We start from the raw sequence: 27,735 nt of genomic DNA, 5'->3' as shown, positions 1-27,735 counted from the left end.
TACCATGTGGTTAGGATTAATTTCATGAAAATAAATCATTTTAGGTAGAAAGTATGTCCGGGTAGGATTGTTGTTTAATAAAATCATGCCCAGGTAGATATCATGATTGGGTATGTGTTATATTTATCTTTAAATAGCATCTTTTAATTTTATTGATTATCTTGCTAGTATTAACTTATTTCTTTTCTTCTTCTTTTTTGTCATTTTTATCTTTTTTTGCATTATATTTCATCAACATGACATAATGAGAAAATGTTGATCCGCAAGGCAATATTCGAGAGAAACATTTCACAAGAAGAGGTAAAAGTTTTCAATCAAGCATTCGCATACACAAACATGCACCAAGAAGCTAAAAGAAGTTCAGAGTATAAGAATGAGACTTGCTCGAAGATTGTGCGGTATTCGAGACTGAAATGATGATTCACTGATCCAAGGATTAATCCAACAATAGAGTTTCACCTACGATCATTTCATATCTAGTCATCAAGGAGCGACGCACTGACTTCAGCATCGCACGGGGCATTAATTGAGTTAGGTTACAGAGCATTTGAGGGGCATTATTTTCAAGGATGAAGATCTAAGATGAAGCACCGACCTATTTCAGAATCAACATCTAAGCAAAAGCATGTCTGTAAAATGGACTATCTTGTAATGTGAAGGCTTTTATCTCTGGTGAAACTTATTCTACGGTATTCATCGTTGGGATCAATATTTTTGCTTCTGTATTTGCATCTTTGCATTTTGCATATGCATTTCAATTTTTTAAGAATTTTCACATGCATCATTCATGAACACATGGGGATTAATTCATAGAGAATACAATGGAAGTGGTCCTGATCACTTGACACCACGTTGAGAATAGAAGCAAGATTTGAACAATTGAAGGAAGAAGCTAAAATCAGTATAGTGGGAGCCTATTCAGCTGGTTGTAGGGCTGAGCCTTCTAGGATGATTCGAGAAAAGAGTCCCAATATCCAGAGGGCTACGATGGTGATGCCATATGTAGCTATCACAGAGGAAGCTGAGGACATTCCTAGTGAGAAATGTAAGGCACTAAAGCGCAATATCCATAATCTGATTGATTCAGGGGCATTGACATTTAATGGATAACGGGGAATTCTGATGCTAATCAATAAGGGATCTTAACATCTACCAGGAAGCTTTTTTGCAATTGCATTAAGAGCATTGTTTTGTTTGAACTCGTTTTTGTTCTTTCTTTAATATTTGCTTAAATTTTTTTAACCTTTTAATGATTAAATTTATGCTACCTTCTAAGGTTGAATAATTGAACGAGTTATAATCTTGTAGTTCTTCGAATATCGAATGAATTAAGTATTCTTTTAATTCTTCAAGAATTATAGGTTTTTGACATATGTCAAGATTAGACCTTTCTTATCCAGTCTAAAACCAAAAATAAAATCTTCCAATTCTTTACCCAGAATAATTTGTGGTCACTACCAAAAGACTAAATTTTGACATCATTTCTCTTTGAGACATTGAAATGATACCTTACACAAAAGTCATACCCTTACCTTTCGTTGAACCAAAAAATTACACCATTATTTTCTTAGACGCAAAACTGACATTTTTTCTACCAATAAAACTTGAAGGCATTGAGTACAAGATGTTCACCTCGAATCAATTTCCTAAAGATAAGCCTGAACAATTAAGACATGCTAGAAACAAGAAGCAAAAAAAGAAAGGGGGAAATAATTCAAAAAAATTCTATTATGCGTTAATTATATGGTTTTCATGTGAATAAAATTAATCCAGAAAATCTATTCCCTTGGGGATACCTCTTTTTCAAGGACTTCTATGTATGAAATGATGACCGACTTTCTTTCATCATTATCCCTTCATAAATGGAGAAAATATATATCCCGTGTGTCCCCATTTGAGCCTAAATTATATTATCTTCCGATTCAACCCTAACCAAGGACCACCCTCCACACTGGGGGTAAGGCAAAGAAAATCTACTCACTTGAGTGAAGACCATCAATCCACATAAGATTACGTAAGGTGAACCAAATGCAAAGTGCAAAGATCAAATCAAGGCGAAGATAAAAACAAAGAAAAAATCAAAGAAAAAAATCAAATAAAAAAGAAAAAGAAAGAAAGAAAAAGACAAGAAGCACATGAAAAGAGTCTCTCGAGTCAAATGACACATCGAGCTTCAAACCATAAGATTGATCAAGCACAATCATTCCAGAATCAGTTCACCAGAAGATCATGGAACATCAAGAAAATAAAAGACATACGAGTAGACTCAAATCGAGCAAGACAAAGTTGAAGGTATCAAAATGAATTGATCTTTGGTTCAATTACCCTTAAACATTTGTTTAGCTCTATTTATCCCTTTCTTTCATAACCATGAACAATAGCATACATTACGTGCCTAAAAAGTCTCTTATAATCATACATGGATTTCTAAAACAGAAGAGACTATCTTCATATCTCATCCCATACATCAAGATTAATCTTTAATTTACAAAATATTTTCTAAAATCTTTAATGCATGATATAAAAAATAACTAATGGGGTTCAAGACGTAAATTTTGAATAACGTCTTGAAACAAAAAGAGGATTCAAGTTAAAAACCTGAAAAGGCGGCTCAAATATAAAGACCGTGCAGCTGTTGTATGGAAGGTGATATCACAAATCACTTGATAAGGAATCGCACAACCCGAATGTTCTCAGGAGAGCTGAGAATCGGAGAAAACTTCCAGTAGACAAGCATAGAAGCCATTCCACCAGATCAGTGAACATCAAAGAAACGAGAATACCAAACCTTTGACCAAAGACAACATCCCGAGACACCTTATTCTTTCCTTACTTAACTCTACCTCAAAAATAACATTAATCTTGACACTTGTCAAATATCTATAATTTATTTTGAAGGATTAAAAGTGTAATTAATTCTTTTATATCCAATGAACTCTTATTTTATGATTTGTTTCAATTGTGAAACCTAGAAAGGGAAAATATTTTTCAAATTGTTGATTAAACATTTTTCAAAATTCTTTTAATTGATATTTTTCAAAATTTTGAAAATAAAAGAAGAAAAACATTTTCAAACAAGACAATCTCTATGGAGTGGATCTTGGTAGTTGACACGTGGCTCTCAGACACAAAGCTCATGCTTAGAATCAATGTTGAAGCAAGAAATGATGGATGTTGGGGCATTTTTAGAGGCTCATATCATCTAGGAGTACAAATCATTGAATGGAGTGGACATCAATGAGTCAGAAAGATTCAACATCCTAAAGTGAATGATCATATATTCTGAAGGCATTTTCCCAAAATGCAAGAACAAGCATAGTGTCTGTCGCCTTTGAGATTGTTTCTCTTGAAACAAAGTGTCGTCTCTCTAGAGATAAATTTTCTTAAAAACCAATTTTGTCTCGCTTGAGACAATTTTCTCCAAAAATAAATTTTGTCTTGCTTTGAGACAGTTTTCTCTAAAAACAAATTTTGTCTCACTTGAGACAGTTTTTTTAAAAACAAACTTCGTCTCACTTGAAACAGTTTTCTCTAAAAACAAATTTTGACTCGCTTGATACAATTTCTCTCAAAACAAATTTCGTCTCGCTTGAGACATTTTTCCTTTGAGATGAAAATTTTGAATTTGTTTCACTTGAAACGAAGATGATCTTACTCGAGATTGTTTTCCCAAAACAAACTTTGTCTAACTTGAGATAGTTTTCCTTAAGACACGAACATTTGATATTGTTTTTTTACTCAAAGCAAATTTTATCTCGCTTAAGATAATTTCTTCGGAACACAAATTTCAAAGTTGTTTTACTTGAAACAAAATTAATCTCGCTTGAGATTGTTTCTTTCAAAACCGATTCGTCTTGTTTGAGATAGTTTTTCCTAAAAAATCTTTGAGATTGTTTCTCTTAAAACAAAGTTTTGTCTCTCTTGAGACAGTTTCTCTTGAAACAAAACAAATCTTGAGTCTATTTCCCTTGAAACAAAGTTTTGTCTCTCTTGAGACAGTTTCTCTTGAAACAAAAAAAAATCTTTGAGTCTGTTTCCATTGAAACAATGTTTTGTCTCTCTTGAGACATTTTCTCTTGAAACAAAAAAAAAAATCTTTGAGTTTGTTTCCCTTGAAACAAAGTTTTGTCTCTCTTGATACAGTTTCTCTTGGAACAAAAATCTTTGAGTTTGTTTCCCTTGAAAAATGTGTTGTCTCTCTTAAGACAGTTTCTTGAAACAAATTATCCCTAAAGATGTCCAGTCGTCCTCATCGCGTAGGAGTCGTGTCATCCACCTACCATATCTCCTCATCACTTAGGAGTTGCGTCAACCTTAGATAACCAGCCGTCCTCATCACGTAGGAACTGTGTTATCATCATCCCTAAAGATGGCCATCCATCCTCAACATGTAGGAACCGTGTCATCCACTGATCAGATCTCCTCATCACGTAAGAGTCGTGTCACCCTTAGATAACCAGTCGTCCTCATCATGTACGAATCATGTTATCATCATCCCTAAAGTTGGCCAACCATCCTCGTCACGTATGAACCGTGTCATCCACCGACCAGATCTCCTCATCATTTAGGAGCAGTGTCACCCTTAGATAACCAGATTTCCTCATCACGTAGGAATCGTGTTATCTCCAAATATACCTAAAAACGACCAGAACTCTTTATCGCGGATGAGCAGTGTCATCTCTAATATCAAATTTAAAATCTAAAGGGAGAACCGGACAAAAACTTGATGTCTTGTTGTGTTTGTCCTATTCTTGTTAACACAAGAATGTGCAAAGAGGGGTAGTAGACACCCGTTTTTGTCCGAGTTCTACGTTATTTATTATTATTATTATTATTATTATTATTATTATATTATTATTATTATTATATATTTACATTTATTTTTGTAGGCCCAAAATTGAGACCCAAATACAAGACCAAGCCCAACACCCAGGGCATAACCCACCAGAAAAGTCTACCCGGCCCAAGATCAAACTCGGATGACCCAAACCAGGCCCAATCAGCTGGTTTGAACCCGCCGAACCCGCTAGGGTTTTTTTCCATCTCAATCCATGCGCCGTAAATCCCTCAGTCGCATGATCTGGACCCATCCAATGGTCCAGATCAATTATATTTAGGGTTTTTGAAACCCTAACACCAGTCGCTGCTCAAGCTGAGCTTCACTCTTACCGTTGCCACCGTCGGAGCTGATCAGAACCCATCCATTGAACAGTGACATAAAGTCACCAAATCAGTCAGAGAAAAAGCAAATCAGTCCATCAAAAACCCAATAAAAATGAAAAGAAATCTAAATGTTATCCCAAGGCAGATCTAGTTCTACCACGACCCTATCTCCTCGATGGCAGTAAAAATCAAAGAGATATCAACATGCAACTATATATTCGGGGACAGAAAGGATAGAAGGGGATTCAGAGCAAAAAGAAAAAACCCCAAAAAAAAAAGAGGATTCGAAGAGAAAAAAAACATTGAAAGAAAACCCAAACAAAATCTTACCTTTTAGCCTTCAAACCAAAGGTCCACGTTGAGAGAAGATCAACCTCGTGACTGGAAAGCACATTGGACAGTGGTTTTTATGTTGGAGGAAGGTAGATTTCGAATGTTTTTCCCTATATCTAGACTATAGGGTCTGTTTTAGGCTAAGGGGGCTAAGATTTTGGTTAGGGAGGACGATAGGGGCCTTTTGGGATCTTTTGCTCCCTCTAGCCACCGTGAGCTCCACTGTGAGCTCCGTCGTGAGCCACCATGACTTCCGTCGATGAGAGACGATTCCCTCTCTCCGACGAGGCGAAGTTGAAAGAATTTGGGAAAATCTCTCTCTTCCCTCGGTTGAGGAGGCTGAGAAAATGAAGGAATGACCTTTTTTTTTCCTTAGATAATATATATATTTTAAATGTAAAATGACATCGTATATGGGGGTTTCACCGTGTTTTGAGAAAGGGTAAAGTTTTTTAGCTCCCTGCTCCTTTGTAATCTCACCTTTTAGCCATTTAATGAACTTTTACTTTATTTTCTTTCGAGCTCTTATATTTCAATATTTGTGTTTGTCATCTTCTTATATGTTATATTATTTTTTTTTATATTTGACTTTGGTCATGGTGTTTGTAATTATTTCATTTTAGTCACTGCTTTGCATATGGTTTAATTATCATTTACTCTTTTATGTTTCTGGTTTATTTTATTTCAGTCCTTAATATTATTTATGGGCTATTTTCATTTCCAGTACCTATATTATTTAAAAAAATTATCTTGGCTCTAGTTTGTTTGTATTTGTTGTTCAGTCTCTTATATTTCTATTAATACTATTTTGGTCCCTAAAAATCATCAATGTGATTATTTATGTTATTTGTGTTTAGAGCTGTAATTTTTATTTTATTTTGTTCTAGTATTTCATGTATATGTATAGTTTATATATTACGACTCTCTGTATTATTTTAGATATACATTATTAGTTTTATGTGTTGTAGATATTTTATTTTTATAGATTTCAAATTGTATTTGTTTTCATCATTTTTCTTTATCTATCAATTTTACTCGAATATTTTCAAGAACCATATTTTGTAGAACAGGCGTGGAAAGTATCACTTGATCGAAGTGGTACAGTCCTATACGATGCTCGAATGAAATGGGAACTTGAAATAAATCTAGTTCATTTTACTAATTAAATCTCTTTTATATGATCCAATGCGTTTTTACGTGGTAATTTATTTTACGCAAATGTCGATTTTCCATTTATATTTGATTCATGTTGTTTAATATCAATGAGGAAAGAAACTTCTTTTACGAATGAGAAATAGTTGAGATAACTTTCCCGACGGAGGATTGCAAATTACGAGATTTCTTATCAAGTCAAAGAATTTTATTTAATTAATTAATTCAAAGAAAATTAATTAACTTTAGTAAATGGATCATAATTTTAATTATTGATGTGAATTCATAATTTCCGCCATTACGAGAACGTGTAAGCGATTAAGTATCAATTTTGGGCGCTATGGGGCTTTTAATCCTTCCCTACGCGTAATCGACTTCTGGACCCGTTAAATCCGATTTCTGGTAAGCGCATACCAATTTTTGTCTTCCGAAACGATTTTTTCTTAAAATTGTTTTAAAAGACGATTTTAGGTATTCGACTTACCTAATCCAAAGGTTGATGGCGACTCCCTTTCAATTTAATTCAACTCAACTCTTAATCCCTAAATTTTCAAATAAAGTCATAATTATTTTTTAAAACTTAATTGTTTGTTAAAAAAATGGTTATGACAAAAATACCTCAAATTCTTTTGATATTATTGCTTTTTCTTGGAAAATCGACAAGAGTCTAGATAGATTTTACATTGGTTGAATCCCCGAGGTCCCCCCTTTTCACAGTAGGTTGAATCGAGTTTTATACCCATTTTACAGTAGGTATAATCCTTTTTTTAAAATTGTTATGCCTTTTCTTGATTGATGGAGTGATGGCTATTGCAGGGGGTAGCGTGTGTGATATCTTCTGGGGCCTAGCAGCAACTGAGCAAGCATGGTGGGGAGTGTTGCTGCTTCACGTGGGAATGGTAGGGTATGGAGGCTTCAACTAGGTCTGATGGAGCAGGGTATGGGGGTTAGCATAATCCAGGTTTGGACCGGGTTGCTTGTTGGGTCGAGTACATGTTGTTTGAATTGGGTTTATTCCTACTGGGCCTCGGGCACTGGGGTGGTGGCCCGGTTGGTTTTGTAATTGGGTCTGTAGAGGAAGAAATGAAACTTAACTAATGATAATAATAATAATAATATTATAATATATAATAACCCGGGCAAAAACATGTATCTAAAAAACCGGTAGCTAGTTTAACGTAATAGGTAGCGCCTATTTTATTTTACCGTTTACATTATTAGTAACATTTAAACAAACCGGTAGGTAGTTTAACGTAATAGGTAGTGCCTATTTTATTTTACCGTTTACATTATTAGTAACCTTTAATCAAACCAGTAAGTATTTTAACGTAATAGGTAGCGCCTATCTTTTTTACCATTTACATTATTAGTAACACTCAAACAAACCAGTAGGTAGTTTAACATAATAGGTATCACCTATTTTATTTTAACATGTTAAGTTTTAAATATAAGTATCGATACATACAGTATATGTATAGATACTTTTTCAGGACAATAGTTGGACATAGTTTAATGTTGAAATAATATCTATACTTTTAGAGTAAGTATGGATACAGAAGCTATGCAATTTATGTTTCAAAACTTTTTAATAGTTCTTCATGTTTCCACCTACAACATTAATTTAATAATTTCATTTACACAAAAAATATTATTTCATTATTTAGACCTTATTATCTCTATTATTTAGAATATAAATTTAACAATTTTAACTAAAGATAATAATAAATATGTAATATCTATGTTTATTTTTTAATTTAATAATAATATATACAATAAGATAAAAATAAGTATTAGACGCTTATAATTACTAAATTAATATCTTAAAACTCACTCAAAAGGTAACCTTAAATTAATGTTTTCCACATTGAAGTATGTATACTTATATATATGTATCGATATCTACCTATAACCAAAGTTTACCGATTATCAAATTTTTTAATAGTTCTTCATGTTTTCCACATACAACATTATGTGCATGTCAACATTTTCAGTAGTGCTTTACTGAATTTGTTAAGTATCTTATTTAATTTTCGGTCACGTCGTTACTTAGCCTTATATTAGTCTACATTTCCTTAGACATTCCCCAAAACTTGGGTTTCGAAACTCTTGTATTGTTTTGCACAAAACTTAATATAAAATAATTTGATTAAATAATCATTTTGATATCTATTTTTTGAAACATTTTAGTCCATGATATTTGATTAAATAATCATTTTAGTCCTTATTCCTTTTGAAGCATTTTAGCTCTCATCATTTCATTTTACGTCCAAAAAGACTCATTTTAGAACATTGATCATTTGTTGATTAACAATTTCCATTTACGAATGAATATTTTTACCTCAAAATGAAACGTTAAGGGTCAAAAGATAAACAACTTGATCAACCGGCCACATATGCTTGCTTTACGTTTTGATAAACCGAAAAGAAGTAATATTTAGGAAACTACGAGTAGTTTATGATCATGCTAGTGTCTAATATTAGTTTATCCATGCTTAATTGCTAATTTTCTGCACCTTTTTAGAAATGAGGGTATGTGCATGAATGATGAGGCAACCCCAAATTACAATTTATCCCTTGATTCATGATGCAGTGAGTGGCACACAAACACAGCATGTAGCTGCTGACCATGCATTACGGTTCTCAATAGGATACAAAGACTAATTATCGAGCGATCTAGGTGATAAAAGAATTATTATTTCTTAAGATCTCAAGTTTGAACACTAAGCTAAGGATATGAACTTCAATGTCAAATGATTAAAAGTTATCTTTGAATAGTTATCTTTGAATAGACTACCTTGTATTTAGCCTGAATTAATCCAAATATATATATATATATATATGGAAGACTTGATGGTAGTTCTTAGTTACTATTATTATTATAGAATTTATCAGAAAAATAGAAGGAAAAAAATACAATTGAGATTCATAAAAGCTGAACAAAAGAATAATAGAATTAGCATTTGCTGATGATCACCTGTCATTTTTTTCTCGAAAGTTCACACCTGTAAATGTTCAGTTTCAAAAGAATACAGAGCAAAAATTATGCATACCACTTCCTGCTTCAAAGTAAATATTACGAGCAGCATGAATGATGAACCTCTAAATGTTTTCTTCCTAACTTCAGCAAGTATTCATCCTTTGATGGTAAGCATATGTAAGCAGATCAGAAGAAATACAACCTTTCGAGCACTAACGCGTAAGCACGAAGAAGTCAGCTTGCTTACTCTTTTATCTGTATTTAACCTTCATAAGGAGAGCTAACCAAAAGCTACAATAATTACAATGACAAATTGGGAACTTCTCGTTTTTCTTTTTTTGACTCGAAAAAGCAATGCGATCCTGATCGGATCCTACCGCCTCCGATGCTATATTTCCATGTATTCATGAAATGCTGTTGGCATCTTCTCTTTTATTGTCCCTAGTTTTCTCATGTGGTTTATACAAGGGACCAAAATGCAGTGGAGCATTGAGATTATGTGCTTCATTTCGAAAAAGTTCAGAGTGCTTCAGTGCAACAATGCAATCTTAATCTTCATGGTAAATGAAGCAACCAGCAGCAAGTGAAATATGCCATTCTCTACAAGCATATCTAATATTTAATGAGAGCAGGAAGTGAAGAATGAAGTTCTGCCAAGCACTGAGATCCAATTTAGCAATTGCTCTTGTGGCAGCTCGAGAAATAGTTCTGCCTGCAAGATAGAAATCAAAAAGAGGAATTCAGATACCGATTCCAGTGTGGTAGTGCTAGTCGGTAATCCATGATGTTATTAAGGTTCAAACCTATTTATTTCCTAACCATCTTAAAACAAGCAAGGATGCCAGCTATTATCACCTCTCTCGACATGTATAATGTTCATGTGAAAAGGAAAGTACTGACCCTTTGTGCTTCTATTCACAGCCACAAAAACCATAAGAAATAAAAATAATAATTACCCTTATTTGGTCACCCTCGAAAATCAAAGAATTCCGGTGCACATCAGATATCATGGATTCTGTCATCAGCTTGAAAACTCTCTTACTCGTATTGGTTTTCATGCCAACCATTTTTCCTGAAGCATAGATTCTGCTTACCCCAAGATCTGCTGCCATTCGCCTTACATAAAGCTTCTTCAAAAGAATTTCCATGGAATAAGGCTCTTTTCCATATTGGCGGCGAAGATTCTCCGTAAATTGAATCAAACTCCAGATATCTTTCTCAGCTGCTTTCTCAGCTTCATTAATGATTTCCATGGGGTTCTCCAAATAATTTATGTACTCAGATGGGAGATGAGGGTTTATATTAATATCAATCTAGCAAACAGAAAATCTCAAAAAAAAAAAACATGTTAGAATTCATAAATCAGTACTGAAATCAAATTGGTGATATCCTCAAAGATGCTTCTAAACCATAGACAGGTTTTAATCATGACAATAACTAAAAGGGAGGAATAACATGCAGCAATCAAGAGAAAAAGATTATGCCATAAAGTGAAATAAAAGTTGTAACAAAAGTTGCAAAACCAAACCTCATGTGTCTAAAAACTAATAGAATGTGTCCCCTTCATTTAACTAAAATGCTTCCAATAGATTGATTTTCATGTACCAATAAATTTTCTAAGTCAGAACCGAATCCCATGTTTCTAAGCCGTAGTTGATTTGAAAAACTAAGAGAATTAGCATTCAAACTCATTGAAGAGACAACTCTTAATTAGGGATGGCAATGGGTCGGGTCGGGTCGGGTTTTTGGGCCACCCGACCCGACCCGAGAAGAAAGGGTTTTTCACCCGTGACCCGACCCGACCCGACGAAATTAAGGTTTCACCCGACCCGACCCGACCCGAATATATGACTTAGAAACCCGACCCGACCCGACCCGAAATAATAATAAAAAAAATTTTATTCAATGAAAACAGTGACTTAATTGAAAAAAATTATATATGGAGGGACATTATTGTAATTATCCCTAAATATAGGAAAAATTATATATATTTTTCGGGTCGGTCGGGTCGGATTTTTTTCACCCTAAACCCGACCCGACCCGACCCGAACAGTACATTAAAAAAAAAACCCGACCCGACCCGAACCCGAATTTTTTTTAAAAAAATCCGACCCGATCGGGTTGGATCGGGTCGGAACCCGTCGGATTCGGGTTGAGTTGCCATCCCTACTCTTAATACAGCATTTCATATGAATGGGTTAGACAACAAGAACAAAATCTTAAGAAGGCATAGTGTTGTTATCTCTTAATGTTAATAGCATAATATTATATTTTCCGAAGATACAAATTCTAAAGGAAGTAAAATACCTGCACTGACTGATAAGGAACTGAAACTACACGGTTTTCTTCAACCTGGAAAAGGAGTGAGTAGAAGTCGGAAATTGCAAGCAAAAAAATTGAAACCAGCAGCTAGAAATCTCGAAAGCTTAAAGAAATTAGTAAATATCAACTATCAGCTTGGTAATTTCCGCTTTATTTATAGAGAAAAGCTTTGAAATTGTATCAGATCTTATAATTAACTAGCTGGATGAATATAAAAGATGAGAGGGGTAGAAATGACAAAGCATCCAGGTAGACATCTAGATTTCGGAATAGCTAATTCCATTAATCAACTACACAAAAGAAGTGGCTCCAGAACATACCTTGGACAAACTCTCAAAAAGCATCTCAAAGAAAAAATCAATGCCAACATTTCCAATATCCCCAGTCTGTTGCTCACCAAAGATAGTACCAAAGCCTCTGATACCCATGTCTTTCTCTGCAAGTTGGAAACCTTGGCCAAGCTCACGGCAATCTTCAAGAGCAGCAAGCCTCTCCTGAGGTACAACCTTGGCAATGCCAGGTCATTTCTACAGTTTTATTTCAGCATATTTGACAAGAAATTGAAGGCAAAACATAGAACACATACCAATGCTTGGTCAGATAGCAAGGACTTATCAGGGTAAAATAAGTATGCATAAGCTTCTCTATCCGCCCGTCCAACCCTTCCACGCAGCTATTGGAATCGAAAGAATTATAGCAACATTAAAAAAGGAAAAACAGGATATATAAAACTACAGTAAAGTATTTCATTTTCTCTGTTCTGTTGTAGCAAGTAAAATTGTGTATAAATCTTCTTAACAAGAAAACTAACAAAAATTCTCTCATGGTAGAAGATAAAAGATAACATAAACGCACATAAAGAGTCACATACGTCATAGAAAGATCTTTAATCACACATCATTTTTCCAGATAAAACCGAAAAGGAAAAGATTCAAAATATGCCAAGAAATTAGTTTATATGCCCTTTAAATTATGATCCTGATAAAAAAAAATTGATAGTGCTCTTCAGCGCATCTTTTGACAATTCATATAAACTAGTGAGTTAGAAGAATCTGAAAGTGCTGGACCTGATACAATTGTGCCAGGCCAAATTGCTGAACATCCTGGATTATGACAGTGTTTGTGTTTTGAATGTCAAGCCCACTTTCAACTATATTTGTGCATATAAGAATCTTAATTTCACCCTGCGCAAATTTCTCCATGGTTTCCTCAAGTTGCTTGGAATATTGCTGCAAGAGGAACATGTAAGAACCAAAATAATATCAATTGATAAATACAGAAAAGTTTAACTTCTGTAAAATAGTTTAAGGATTCTGAAAATGAAAGCATGATATACCTCACAATACACAATTCAATTCTCAGAAAACAATCGCAATAACACTCAAGCTCATTATTTTCTAGCGGACAGTAGCTCATTAAAACTTAATTCAAATATAAAAATCATGAAGTACCTTCCCATGAGCAATAGCTATATCAACATCTGGAAATGATTGTTTAAGAAAATCCATCACTTCTTCCAATCCTGTCACATAAGAGTATAATCAATACTAACAAACCGAAAGAGTTAAAACAACACAGATGTACATATACTCTGAAATCATCTACACAATGTATATAATACTAAGACCCTATTTGATAAACTGTTGAAAAAATTCAGTTAACTGAAAATAAAATTTTGTTATTTTTTTTTGGGTTGCCCTCCCGGTTCCCCCAAGGCTTTGCCCAGATTAATTCGGACCTAGCTTTGGTGGGTGAGTCTCCCAGCAAGGATTTTCTGCATATACAAGACCTCGAACTCGACATCTGCTTAGGTGATATCAAGCAGCTTACAATTGAACCAACCCCCATTAGTAGTTACTTAGGTTTTTTAAATGCATATGATAATCCATTTTCACTTTATAAGGAACTTTTGGAGAAAGGTTGCATGTGGCTTTTATTAGATTGACAAGAGTGACAAATAAATTGATTTTGAGAATCAAAACCGGACTGGAAAGCAGATGTAAAGTTTTATTGAGAGTATGATGATGGGGGTGACCCAAGCATCAATGCCAGTGCCACAGGTGATATAGGACAGCAACATTGCATTTTGGTGTAGTAGAGATACTGCCCAACGACCATTCGTATAGTTTGACTCTATTTTATTCGTTAAGCAGTGGCGCCCCTGTAATCAGATCTTTCACAAGATAAGAAAAGGGGAAAAATTCAATAGAAGTGTTATTGTCAAGACAAAAAAGAGAAACGAAAATAAGATTAGTTTTAATGGTAGGATAGCAAAGAGTTTGCTGAAGTTGGAATTGTTTATTTTTTTCTTCTCCTAAACTTATACACACCCCCCTCTACATGTTTTTCTTTTTTGAAGTTTACAGATACAATTACAAATAACACAAGTCCGAATAACCATAACTAGAATCACATTAGTACAAAGACCAATCAGACTGAAAATTGGATTATATCCAGGTGGCACTTGAACATAGAATAAATCTGGGGGAGAACACACACACAGTAATTAAGAATGGTGAGACCCCCCCCCCTTTCTCTTCTTTTCTAGCGAGTAAGTAGGACATCTTAATTCATCTTATTAGCTCTGTGATTCAAGTCATTAAACAAAACTTATTTTTCGACAAATACATAGACAATATATAGATAAGTTTATCGATATTACCATTTTAAAAGAGCAGCAAGCTGAAAATACATATTTACATCAGAAATGTACTAGCACAAAATATTATTAAACCATGTAAATAAAGGCATGATAGTAAGAATATCTATAAGTACAAGTATGAAACTTTGGATTAAGGCGCTACCTTTAATTCGAGGTAAGACATAGAAAACTTGACCACCACGATCCAGCTCATACTGAATTGCTGCAATGACTTTTTCCTTACCAAATGCTGAAAGACGGGTTTTGATAGGAACCCTTTCTGGAGGTGGTGTTGAAATTAAACTGAAAGAGTGAAGGAAAGAAGGATAGTATGCACACACTATGATTTTATAGGACTAGTAATCTAAAATTAAAGTTTAAGGAAATTCCCCTATGTTACTTAGTGATGGTTTCATTGCTTACAGGTAATTTGTTCAAGGCTCAAAACAAATACAAATTAAATGGCCTCTGAATAGGTTCATCTAGTATGAAATATGATTCTAATAAGCACATCAACATCTACATTGCTTGGGACAGCTTCAAGAAACCTACTCAAAAAATATCCCACCACTCATCTAAAAGCATAGTAAAGATGATATGGCCCCTAAAAGTGCAAAATAGTTGACCAATCAAAATTGTTCTACAATAATGACGAAGTTCCGATTTCCTTCCACCAAATGAATTGATTCATGTTTATACAAAAATGTTCAAGGTAAGACTAGGCACTCATAACATCTACATTGCATGTAAAAGGTATTACTACTTTTCAGCTAAATCTTGTCGTCTGAGCTTATACACATCACTGACATGGTTAATAATGAACCCCTTTTTCACCAAGGCATCACACTGAACATACTGAACTGTAAATCTGAATCCAGGATTAAATCCATCATCAAAAAAGTTTTGATTTAAATTTTTGATACCTGGCATCTCGGAAACCAGTCAAAGCTAAATAAAGCGTTCTGGGTATAGGTGTTGCAGAGAGCGTAAGAACATCAACTGAAGTCTTAAAAGAAGCAATCTTCTCCTTCTGCTTGACGCCAAACCTCTATGTAAACATACAAACAAGAAAATCAAGCATCTATCTGCCAGAAGGGCATGACATGTATTAGCTAAAAGACAAGAGATGACTGCAAGGAATAAAGTTGGTACAAATTCTAACCACATGGTGTTCCTAAACCATTTAATAACAACAACCATGAAATGATGATGGTGCTAATTACAAAATGAAGATAAGCTTTCGTCACTTTTTTTATTGACTAAAAGATTATAGAGGAGGTTAAACCAAAATTATGAATTCTAATCAATTACATAAAGAAAGCAAAATCCTACAAGAACTGATGTATAAAAAACCTAAAAGCTGGAAATCCTTATGTAAAATATGTTTATGCAGTCAAGAACTTGATGATACTGACAAGTATTGGAGGCAAACCTGTTCCTCATCAACTACAAGCAGGCCTAGATTATTATACACAACACGGTTTCCCAGAAGTGAGTGGGTTCCTACAATAATGTCTAGATCACCCTTTTTTATCATGTTCAAATACTCCTCTTTCTCTGCTTTACCCTGCATGTTGAATAGACCATATTAGTATCAAACAGTACCCATCGTGAAATATTCTGATCCAGCAAATACATATTTTTCCATAATATAGCAGAAGCGTGAATGAAAGTGCAAAGTTCTTTAAACTTTTAGGTAAACCCCATCAACAAAATTTAATAACACAAGTCTGTAGCCATTATCAGTTTCTTAGGCAAGAAGGAACATTTAAGATCTTGATTAGAAAGTATGTCAACCAGACACTTCCCACCCCCAGTCCAGCACTTCTCCTCAAGTTTAAGTAAGATATTAAACCTTTTCATACCAATTTTTAGTCAGATAATGAGGTGAATCCAATGAATAAACTTCTTGTACCTGAAACCGACTAAGAAGTCCAACTTTGATAGTAGGATACTTGGAAAACCTTTCTGAAATGACATCAAAATGTTGCTTGGCTAGAACAATTGTGGGTGCCAACACCATAGCTTGCTTCCCTGCTGACACCACACAAAAGATGGCACGTAATGCAACTTCTGTTTTACCAAACCCAACATCTCCGCATATTAATCGATCCATTGGAGTTTCTCTCTCTGTTAAGTCTTTCTCTACATCAATAAAAGCCTGTGACAAGGGAACCGCTTTTGTTAGCGAAGGAAAAACATCTTATTCATCAAGGGAGATCACTGAACCTTACTGTAACTGTTGAAAAAGCAGTAGTAATCTTTGATATGCCAAAGGGGACAAACTATAATTTGATTCCTCAAAGCGCAATAAAACCAACGAAAGGGCTCACTAAGACAAAAATGTAATAATTTTGAAAGCGGTACTTGCTTTTGATCTGGTGTGGGTTCATAAGGAAATTGAGCTGAGAATTCGGCCATGGCAGGACTCCTCGGGTAAGGAGGTCTTTTTTGTTTGAGTCTATGTAAATAGAGCTCCATTAAATCAACAACCATCCTTTGAATTGCAACCTTTCCTTTGGTCTTTCTCCTCTCCCATGCACTGGTATCACTCAACTTACTCAAAGTCCTAGGCTTTTTTGTTTCATTTGGGCTGGAAATACCAGCAAAACATGCCTTAAAAGACGCAATTGAAAATCGATTTCACATTTCAACTATAAAATGGTAACAGGAGCAGATATTGAAGCAAAATTAATCCAGAAAGAGGAAAAAGGAGGCAGAAAAACATACAGATTATATCGATAGAGCATGCGAGCAGCCTGATTAACAGGAAGCTTATAGCCATTCCATCAGCGTACTCGATAAAGACATACTCGATGGGTTCAGTAGAACTCTTAGGAACATCAAACTTAATCCCAACAAATCTGCCAACACCCACTTTCTTGTGAACAACATAGTCCCCAGAACGTAGAGTGTAAGGATCAACTTTGTAGCTGAAGACACCTCCTTCCTTACACTCCCTATCCCCTTTCAGCTTCTGCAATCCCCTCTGCTGCTGCTCTTTCACCAGCTGGATGTACATGTCTGCCTCCTGTGAGTCCATAACAGGCCTTGTGGACTCTCTCTTGCTGTGGTCACGGCGTATCCTTTCGTTGAGAATGGAGATGGCATCAGTCTCAGGCTCCGTCTTTTCTCTTTTCGGAACCAGATTGTGGGTTTTGAAACTAGAGATGGGGAGACGCCCTTGAGTGTGGACAGTCATGGTAGTTAATAATGAATATGGAGGTTGAATGTTAAGTTTCTGATTGTAGAGGAAAGGGCGGTTGACAGCGAAAAGGGACCATATAGAAGAAGAAGAAGAAGAAGAGCCGAGTTGGAGAAGCAGAGGCGTGGACACTTGTGGTACAGGAAGGAGGGAGGCCATTGTTGAAGAAGAAGAAGAAATGAATGTTCAGAGAAAAGAAGAGAGATTGGGCATTTTTTGGGGGGAAGAGAGTAAACAAGATGTGTACTATAGAAGAGGGGATAAACAATTGGAGGTTTAAAGAGGGCTTTTACCAAAGTGGATCGTTTATCATGTCCATTTTGTGGCCACGCAGATTTTTTAGGGAAATTTTCAAATATGGTCATCAAATTTTTTAAAAATGAGTTTTAGTATTATTTTTTTAAATTATAAAATAGATTTTAAATTTTATTATGAAATAGGCACACTTTCTCTTAACATTAATGGTTAATATCTGTTTGATCCCTCAATTGTAATTAAAATTTTATTTTAATATTTTTTTAATAATTTAGAAAAAAATAGATTTTAAAAAAATTATATAGAATCATAATTCATTTTAAAATTATAAAAATATTGTTAAAATTATGATTTTGAAACTTTTGAGTATTTTGATTTTGTTACAATCTAACCTCTATTTTTTTATTTCTTTAATGTCTTTTCCATTTGAAGCTTTTTGGAAGGATTGTCACTAACAAGAAAAATAAAACTTCTCCCTTTTTCATCCTAAGCCCAAATTTGGGCTTCCTTTTTTCTACAAATAGTTGACTTACAAAAATAAATCTGAAAACAATCTTCTTAGTTCCTCGGACTCCCACCGTCAAATATTCTTAATTTAAGTTGACGTCGAAATACGAGTCAGTTAGGGCCGATCGAGATGAGGTTCAAGGGAAGGTTCGGTTTGGTTGTGTTTCGAGTTCACTGGGGGTGAGGGTCGATGGTAAACGGAGGAGTCAGTTAGGGCCAATCGAGATGACGCTCAAGGAATGGATCGGTTTGGTTGTGTTTCATGTTCACCGAGGATGAGGGACGATGGAAAAAGGACAGCCGTCTCCTGGTTATGATGGATGAGGTTCAAGTGATGGATGTTGGAGATGATGTGCGATAGTTATCTAGAGATTAGAATTTAAGCAATGTCATATACAAAGCAGCTAACCCTCATGACAAAGCCAAACTCTTCTCAACTTGTTCTTCAAACATTCTACATATATATATATATATGTTCGTCCAACCAAAAACTCGATACATAACGTAATAAATTAGCAATTCCATAAAAGCTGCAACGTGCCACATACTCGAAAATATAATGTACATCACACAGAGATACGAGAAAATGAAACCCTCAAATTGAGACAGGGAATATAAATATATCCTTAGCTGCTGCCGGTCGGACCGCGTCTTCCCGTCCCACATTCCGGTTCCCATATCACACTATGAAGGATTTTAGGGTTCCAATAACCACAGTAGCTCATAGCAGGCTTTATATTCAAATATGTGCATGCTCCACTCACCATCCTGACTCTAAATTCAATTACCAAGTTAGTGAAGAAGAAAGAAAGCACCATAAATTCATAATTAAAAGCTTAAGACCATAACACTTACAAGTGTTAGAAAAGTTAGTCCATTCCCCCTCCTTTTAAGGAGCATAAGCTCAGCTGTTAGTGTACTGCAAACAATAGGCCGTTTTTACTAAGATGATCAAGAAAAATAACCAATCCCTCAAATTAGTTCTGTTAAAAATAACGTTGAAATGGATCAATAAAACTTTTTTGAATTTCAAACCTAGTGAGAGAAGCTCCCGCTTCTCTCTTGGTTCAAGGCGTCTTTTATTTTTCATCCATCTTTTCATCTCATCTTTTTCCATCGCCGCTCACCCACGTCTTTCATCATTGTCCTCCGTCTGCCGTCCGACATCCGCCGTCCGCCGCCACTTTCTGTCATCCGTTCGCCGCCATTTTTCATCAGGAAGATCGTCTCCTCACTCTGTTTTCTTTTTTGAGTTTGGATTTTCGAGAAAGTCTTTCTTTCGACGCAGATCTGATCGCCGTTATTTACCGTTTTTGCCGTCGGCCGTCGTCAGTTCATCGTATGACCTTCGGGCTCGTCTTTCACTTGCGATCTTTTCCTTTTCTGTCCTGGCGTTCAGTCTTGCTGCCATTCCCCGTGAGTCTGCCTTTGACCGGTTCGACTTATCAGAACAAGCCAAGGTTCTGCTAAGCGATTCCCCCGATCTAATCCACGTCTGAGAGTTTTGTTGAAGGCAATATCTGATTTTCACGATCCCCGTTTAGTCTGAGGGTTTGGTAGAAGGAAGTTTACGTTGTTCCTCCTTTTCGAAGGCTCAGGACCTTCCTGTCCGACTCTCTTTATCCCTACCATCCTTCTCTTCTTCGCCGGCCAGTCAAACATTCTCCATCGCCGGGCGCGCGACAGGGATTTTACGTTAAGTCACTGAGATTTCCTCTAATGTCGGGTGAAGGAATCCTCCCGTGTAACCAGAAGAGACCTCCGGTCATAGCTCCTCCGTCCTCTGCAGCCTCGCCTTCTTCGCCTACTCATCATTCTCATCATGACAAGGTTCGTACCATCTTCATTTCGGGTCTGCCTATAGATGTCAAAGAGAGAGAGCTGCAAAACTTGCTGAGATGGCTTCCAGGTTTTGAAGCCTCGCAAGTGAGCTTCAAGGGAAAAGAGCCCAAGGGTTTCGCTCTATTCTCTACTGCAAAATTTGCTGTTGCTGCCAAATATACCCTTCAGGAGATGGTTTTTGATGCCAAGTTGAAGTCTCTTTTGCACATTGAGATGGCAAAGAAAAATCTGGTTGTTAAAAAAGGAATGGGTACTGATTCTGTTGCAGTGCACATTTATAGTTGTCATCTTGTTCCTCCGGTTTTGCCTGTGCCAAATCCAGCTCGAGCGTCTCCAAGTATTCATGTGCATGATAAATCTGGGTGTTATGTTGAAAAGTCTACCGCAGTTGCTGTCCAAGATAGATCCGGGGAGTCCACCACAAAGGGTTGCATCAATGACAAGTCTGGATGCTTCACGTTATTTATTGATAATTTACCAGAGAAGATCCATTGGAAGAGGTTTGGATCTTTATTTTGCTCTCATGGCCGGGTACTTGATGCTTTTATTCCAAATAAAAGGAATTCAAAAGGAGTTCGTTTTGGTTTTATTCGCTTCGCATCATTCGAAGAAGCAAGGAGAACGATCTCTAAAATGAATGGTTCTCGTATCGACGGCAGCAAAATTGGTGTTTCTTTCGCTAAATTCAAACCTCGTCATTCATATTGGAGAAAGTCATCGACAAGTATTCTTCGCAAGTCCGGGATGGAAGATGTTTCGAGTAAGAATCATTATAAAGTTGAAGGTGTTATAGATGAAGAACAACTCCAGGTGTTGAGCAATTGTCTAGTGGGGTGGTGCAAGGACTTTGTTAAAATTGGTCATCTCGCTAGACAAATGCAATCGAAGGGTCTCACTGGCTTCACATTAATGAGAGCTGCTGGTAATGCGATTTTAATGATTTTCGTAAACAATGCTTCATTGAGAAGTGTAAAGAACGACAAATCAAAGATTCTCGCAGAGTGGTTCTCCATAGTCGAAGCTTGGTCAGAGAGTTTGGTAATGGAGTGTCGTCGAGTATGGCTAGTTTGCGAGGGTGTTCCTTTTCACGCATGGAATTGGAATACTTTCAAGAACATTGCTGATAAGTGGGGTCTTTTATTGGCTATCGACGAAAGTTGTCAATCTCCATCATCCTTTGATCGGGCTAAAATTCAAGTCTTAACAAAGGCTGATGCGAGAATTGATTCGATGGTTGAATTGAAGGTTGGTGACAATTTCTTCAAGGTCATGGTGCATGAGATAGAACCTTCATTCAAACCAAACTCTTGGGCTCCTGAAGAATACAAGTCTCATTAGATCTCGTCTCTTCATTTGTGGTTTTATTTTAGTCTATATGGTTGTAGGTGTTGCTTTCATTTTGTATTATGTTCTGTCGCGTTGTTTTATTACTACTGTTGGTGGTGTAATTAGTAGTAAGGTGATTTGACTGTGGCTTTGGATGAGGTTTTATGAGGTTAAGGTTTTTGTTGTAATGGTGTACATCACCATGAGAGGATATTCCGTGGTGTCTTTTGTATCGGGTATTATATTAATAAAATCTGAGGTACTCTTTTCTTCCTTCCAATGTTCGTTAACATACTTTTAGTATGTGAACGAATACGAAGGGAGTTTTTAATGAGACCTCCAACTTCTATCAAAAAAAAAAATAACGTTGAAATATAAATGTGTGCGAGTGTGGATGAAAGTGCCCCACCTTACCAAGGCAACAGCATTAAGCTGAAATAGAACCCTGTCTTGCCTTAAGCACGAGTTCCTCGGTGGTTACACCTATAATCTCATTTGCACGTTTCAGTCCAACACAATAATATCGTCCAATGGTATCCTGAATTCAAAAACATCCACAAACAAATTTGTCCACAGGAAATCTATTCATTGACTTGCACAAATGAAATATATTTTAAAACTGTGAATAAGTTTGTTGAGGTGGAAAATAAGAACCCGAGAAACAATTTTCAACTTCTCTAGCTTTTCAACTGCATCATCCACATCAAAGTTACAGCTCTCGTTAAATTCCTCTTTAATTAGTTCCTCACACCTTAGATCCAAATCCTATATCGAATTATTAAAAGATTATGCACTACTAAAATGGACCCACATAAAAACTAGTCAAATTGAAGCATATATATAAAGCAAGGAGTGACAAAAAAATGATGATGCATACCTCCATGGTAGCTTTACCTTGCTCCATCAGTATAAAGAATGATATGATTACCTCTTTCACCTGCAGACAATATTATTGTTCAAAAAAACAAAGGAAATATGTGGAACCGAAGCAAAGTTCATTTAAAAGATAGACTCTGTGTTTGACATCATATCCTATATGCACAACACATCAAAGCTTGGCAACCATGTAACCTAGCATTAAGGCCCAAATGGTGAAGGTTATACAGCTTCTCTTGCTTTTAATATGTAATCAATAGATACTATAGTTTCATTGCTTTCTGCAGGAAAATGAACTAAAATTCTGACACGAGACAGATAAAGAGAGGAATATAGAAATTAAAAAGAAAATGCAACTTACTTCCTGTTGAATCACATCATCACACAAGTGAAGCAAAGTACCCTTTCCACTATCGAGTTGTTTGTCATACATGGACTGTGTTATTAAATTCTGATATGCAGCCATGTTTGATTCAAACCTAAATGGCAATAAGAAAATGATAACACAAATCAATCGGCCAAACAAGTTGAAACACATAAAGCAACAGACACCAGTATATCACAGCCTAGACAACCAACCAGAGGCACGGGGGAGAACATAGTACATAATTAAGAGGACATCCCTTAACCAGCTTATATTTCTGAATGCATCCATCAACACCAAGTCCCACAGTAATGGGGTTTCACATTCAATAGAAAAGTGCATAAGACATATTACATATATTAATCAAAGATGGAGGAAACCATACGTGAAATATGTCTTTGCACAGTAACCGATCACAGTTGACAAAATGGCAAAAATGACCCAGAGATCAGCTTTAGGCATTTGAAGAGAGCTAAACAAAGTAACCTGTGAATGAAGGCACAATAATACTGCAATCAATCAATATGAATACCAAGCAGAGAAGAAAAAAATGGGGGAAAGACAATAACAGGTGACAGAAACATCATTGCTTAACTGACCAGCCCCACAAAAGCCGAGACAAGGAACTTGACCCAGTCCATAGGAGTTAATCCTGGATTTTTCTTTTCAGGCTGTTGAGAAGAAACAAAAAGAATATCATACACATGATCAAATGTCATATAAAAGCTTTGAGAAAAGAGCTAAGAGTGACTCACAAGGACTATTTCCAGATCCGCCATTGGAATATTTTTGAAATGTTTTACATATATTCCTCGTTCCATATTTGATTTTGCACTTGCTTTCCTGGAAGTTCACTTAACTTCTTAGATATATATGCATAGCTCTTCAAAAGTTCTATTAAACTAATTTAGGAAGACACCAGATCCAAGGGTAGTTTAGCCTTTTTTCCCTAAAGAATTTAAGATTCGCCGTCCATAGAAATTTGATTTGATGCCCTTTTCCTTTCTTTTTTCTTTCCAAACAGGATCATTCTCTCAAGGCCGAGGGAATTAAAAACGGAGGTACTTTCAGAATACTGTTCCACCAATCAATATGTTCAACCTCAATAAAATAGACCAACAAACTGAATTTCTAATATATCCATATCAATGAACTAAGAAAGACATCATTGACAATTTCTATTTTCTAATTTATCTCAACTGGAAAATTCTATGCTAAGATGCAACATGCGATACCTGTAAACAACAATTATCCTATCAAAAGTAGGCTCTTGGATTGTAGTCTTGCTCACCAAGTTCTTGATGCTGCTTAATACAGAATAAGCAAGTTATTGAGTAACGACGCCACCAGAAATTCATGACAGACATGATGTTAATAATAAAAGCACATTACAATTTAAGAGGAAAGACATACCCAAATATTAATACTAAAACTTAAACATAAAGCCAACAAATAACTGGCATCAAATTCGTTAATTTTCTGGACTAATTCAGAATTTGACGTCCATGGTATGGAAAGCATCCTCAAGCTGCTTAGAAAGCCGTTATATGATATATGGTATATATATTCAACAATAAATACTATCCTCAAATTAACAAATAAGAAGATGGTACTTCATGACCTTAGGTCCATATTTTCAAGGCGGATCCGTTCAACATACAAATCTTCATTGTCTGCATCAGGGTTAATCTCGTCATCCTTCTTTGGCTCTTTATTATGTCGCCCTCTTGATCTTCTGCTCAAAAGTTTTTCCAAACTGCAAGGATAATATTTTTGGAAAGCATTAAAAAGAAGAAAATAATGTATGAAGTAATCAAGTTTATGAGGAAGCGAAGATCGATACTAAAAGCATGTCATGTCCAACTCTATATTTTGTGCAGTAAATTAACAATTTAGGACCCTTAGCCGCAGAATGGTCAAGGTCCTCAACCTGCCAATCATACTAATTCTAATATATTTTGAGTCAGAAATTTTGTTGAATTACATTCCATTGGTTAACCATATGAAATTTTCTAATTACTTCTAGCAAATGTATCTAAAGGAGCTTAAAAACAATAATATACCATAACAAACCATTAAGGTAATAATTTCCTTAAACACACTCACCGAGTTAGCCTTAAAAGAAATGCCCAAAGACGTGCAATGATCATGTCCACCTTTTCCATGAAAAAGTAATCAGTTGTACAATCCAATCCTATTCCACGTCTGAAGATAATGTACTGAAGACAAAAAAGAAGTATACTTGGCTTGAGAGAGAGAGAGAAATCAACTAGTACACCTGAATCTAATACACACAAGCAAGCATTATCGAAAATTTCTTAGATGCTGCACTTATAATATTTTTTATGAATACATAATATCTTTAAATGAATAGGATGGCATGTGCAAAATAATTGAGAAAATCATATTATATGTCTCAAGCATAAAATGTCATTAACCAAAGTAAATCTCTGGACTCTGGGCTATATAGGCATATGCAGATACACGGCAAACACCACATGAAAAATACTAAGAGAAAAGACAAACTAGTGCGAACTAAAGGCTAAATAATAAGTTAAATATCTAAACCCTTTAGGTTTCATCATTATTGAGTTTGCTATAAGTCAAACTCGGTAAAAGAGAACCTTCGTCCTACTAGTGATTATCTAAAGCAGCACAAACAATAATGCACCTTCGACGCTAAATTGTAATAACAACCTTATCAGCAAAATCCGGAAGGTTTGGTTGGGGGTGCTCTGAAAAATATCTCTTCAGAAGTGTCTTGTCAATCTGTAGTCAGTAAAAATTTTAAATAACACAGAATAATCCTCACAACATATTCAAATAAAGATTTAATAATGGGACAAGATAATATAAAAAACATAAGAAGTTGAAGATGACCTTAGATTCATCAACTACTATGGGAAGATTAAGAAGATATTGCCCTGCAAGTGCAACATCAATCTCCTCATCTGTTGTAATCTTAAAATTACTCTTCTCCATCACCTGTACACCAAAGGGAATCTCAAATTCCAATATATTGTGTTGTTGGATTCCATTTTAGTCTATTTAGGGCAAAACATAAGAGACAGACTTATCAGACATGAAATTCCAGTCATATCAATAACAGTTGCTTAAACATTGTGGATGCTTTTTATAAAGAAGAATACCTGAAATAAATATGTCAAGAAATTCTGTTCAAGTACGTCTACTTCTTCAGAAGATAAATTCTGTTGCTGCAATTTCTCAGCCCCATGTACAGGGTCAAAGAGGGAGTACAATTGCTGTAAACATAAATTCAACTAAAATTAGAACAAAAGGAAGGAAAATAGGAACAGAAAAGTTGAAGGATTATGTTTGCAATATACCATTAAATCCTCAAACTGGAGAAGATACCAAGCTCGTATTGTGTACTCCACTCGCTTGCAGAACTTCAAGAACTCCGCCCGATCAGAACTATGCTCTGTAACACATAAAAACAGTAAGACGAGTAAAAAAGGACAGAAACCCCCAAAAAAGAGGAAGTGGAGAAATGGGTTACCAATTAGGTTGGCCAAAGTCATGATGAGCCTGGGCTTGAGAATGGGAATGACGGATTCACGCTCTAATCGGATGACTTCTTTGTTTTTGTTGCCCATTGAAGAGAAATCGGTGTGGATTCAAGGAAGAAGAAGAAGAAAGTAGAAAGAAACGGCAAAATTTCATCACTTTAATAGATCATGGCTTGGGTTGAAAGGAAAGCATGGTAAATTGTAACTGCTAAGACTGTCCATCTTTGTATCTGTCAGCTTGTTACTGCCTTTATTTTTCACGCTTTAATTGCAAAATACAAAAAGCTTTTAGTTTTCATTACCCATTTAATTTACAGTCAGTGATCAAAAATCCCATATAATATACGATTTTAATCAATTTTTTCTGGATTTATCAAAATGACCAACAAAATCGCAATACGATCGCTAATTCGCAACGTGATCTCCATTATCGCAAATTCGCGATGTATTTTCGCAATACGATAGTTGAAAATCGCGTTGCGATGGTCTACAGTATCGTTGCGATTTTCCCAATTCGCAATGCGAATAAGTAAATCGCAACGCGAATTGGGAAAATCGCAATGCGAATAAGTAAATCGCAACGCGAATTGGGAAAATCGCAATGCGATACTGACTATCGCAATGCGATAATAAAAAATCGCAACGAGATACTTACTTTCGCAACGCGATACTGACTTTTGCAACGCGATAATACATAATCGCAATGCGATTTTCAAAGCGCCATTAGTATCCTGGCCAAGTATTTTATTTTTAAATTCCAAACATGAATATTAATATATTGGAATACTGAACTGTCCACAGTATATCCCGAAATCGCAACTCATAACCTAAAACCTAAAATCACAACTCAGTCCCATCTCCATCTCTCACTCTCTCACCCATCTTCGACGAAATCCGTCCCCATCTCCGGCGAAATCCGTCTATCTCCATCTCTCAGAGCCACCCTCACAATCAGAAATGGAAAATCAACCAAATCAACCAACGAGGGTTAGTTTTTTTAATTATTTTCTTTTTGAAATTTTTGCATTATTATTAAGTTTTTCATATTGAAATTGATGATAAGTTTACTGGTAATTTCAATAATAGATTAACCATTTCACTTAGATTGCTTATTAAATCAACCAAGAATCGCAACGCGAAATGCAAATCGCAACGCGATTTTAGTTTCGCGTTGCGATTCTCTCGTTGCGATAGTCATTTTCGTGTTGCGATTTTCATTTTCAGAAACTATTCTTCTTCTGC

At 35.6% G+C, this 27,735-nt stretch overlaps 2 protein-coding genes across 4 annotated transcripts; both read right to left on the bottom strand.

Annotated features, from left to right (window-relative positions):
- Nucleotides 1–10,210: 10,210 nt before the first annotated feature.
- Nucleotides 10,211–18,079, bottom strand: LOC120163612 (ATP-dependent DNA helicase At3g02060, chloroplastic-like). Its single transcript, XM_039173504.1, is given in 15 exon segments — nt 10,211–10,289; nt 10,291–10,337; nt 10,582–10,938; nt 11,933–11,977; nt 12,268–12,441; nt 12,534–12,620; nt 13,015–13,176; nt 13,399–13,469; nt 14,752–14,891; nt 15,512–15,636; nt 16,021–16,155; nt 16,504–16,749; nt 16,956–17,181; nt 17,319–17,365; nt 17,368–18,079. Coding segments are annotated over 15 exon segments (2,499 nt in total). The 5' UTR covers nt 17,953–18,079; the 3' UTR covers nt 10,211–10,237.
- Nucleotides 18,080–19,034: 955 nt separating this feature from the next.
- LOC120163614 lies at nt 19,035–26,627 on the bottom strand. Of its 3 annotated transcripts, none has more exons than XM_039173505.1 (16): nt 26,484–26,627; nt 26,311–26,405; nt 26,113–26,226; nt 25,844–25,948; nt 25,661–25,732; nt 25,070–25,182; nt 24,585–24,719; nt 24,199–24,267; nt 23,719–23,806; nt 23,563–23,634; nt 23,349–23,449; nt 22,961–23,078; nt 22,601–22,660; nt 22,378–22,488; nt 22,133–22,261; nt 19,035–19,327 (listed from the first exon to the last, which is right to left on the bottom strand). In XM_039173505.1, exons 1-15 carry the CDS (start codon nt 26,578–26,580, stop codon nt 22,151–22,153), a joined length of 1,461 nt encoding a protein of 486 aa, XP_039029436.1. In that variant the 5' UTR covers nt 26,581–26,627; the 3' UTR covers nt 19,035–19,327; nt 22,133–22,150. The 3 variants fall into 3 exon arrangements, with proteins under 3 accessions (XP_039029436.1, XP_039029437.1, XP_039029438.1); XM_039173506.1 differs by having other exon boundaries at nt 19,035–19,323; XM_039173507.1 differs by having other exon boundaries at nt 22,138–22,261.
- Nucleotides 26,628–27,735: the final 1,108 nt, after the last annotated feature.

The sequence above is a fragment of the Hibiscus syriacus genome, unplaced genomic scaffold (genome assembly GCF_006381635.1).
Source record: "Hibiscus syriacus cultivar Baekdansim isolate YM2019G1 unplaced genomic scaffold, ASM638163v2 tig00111467_pilon, whole genome shotgun sequence".
NCBI lineage: Eukaryota > Viridiplantae > Streptophyta > Magnoliopsida > Malvales > Malvaceae > Hibiscus > Hibiscus syriacus.
Note: the sequence above shows the minus strand (reverse complement) of the source record. Positions and strands in the feature narration are given on the sequence as shown.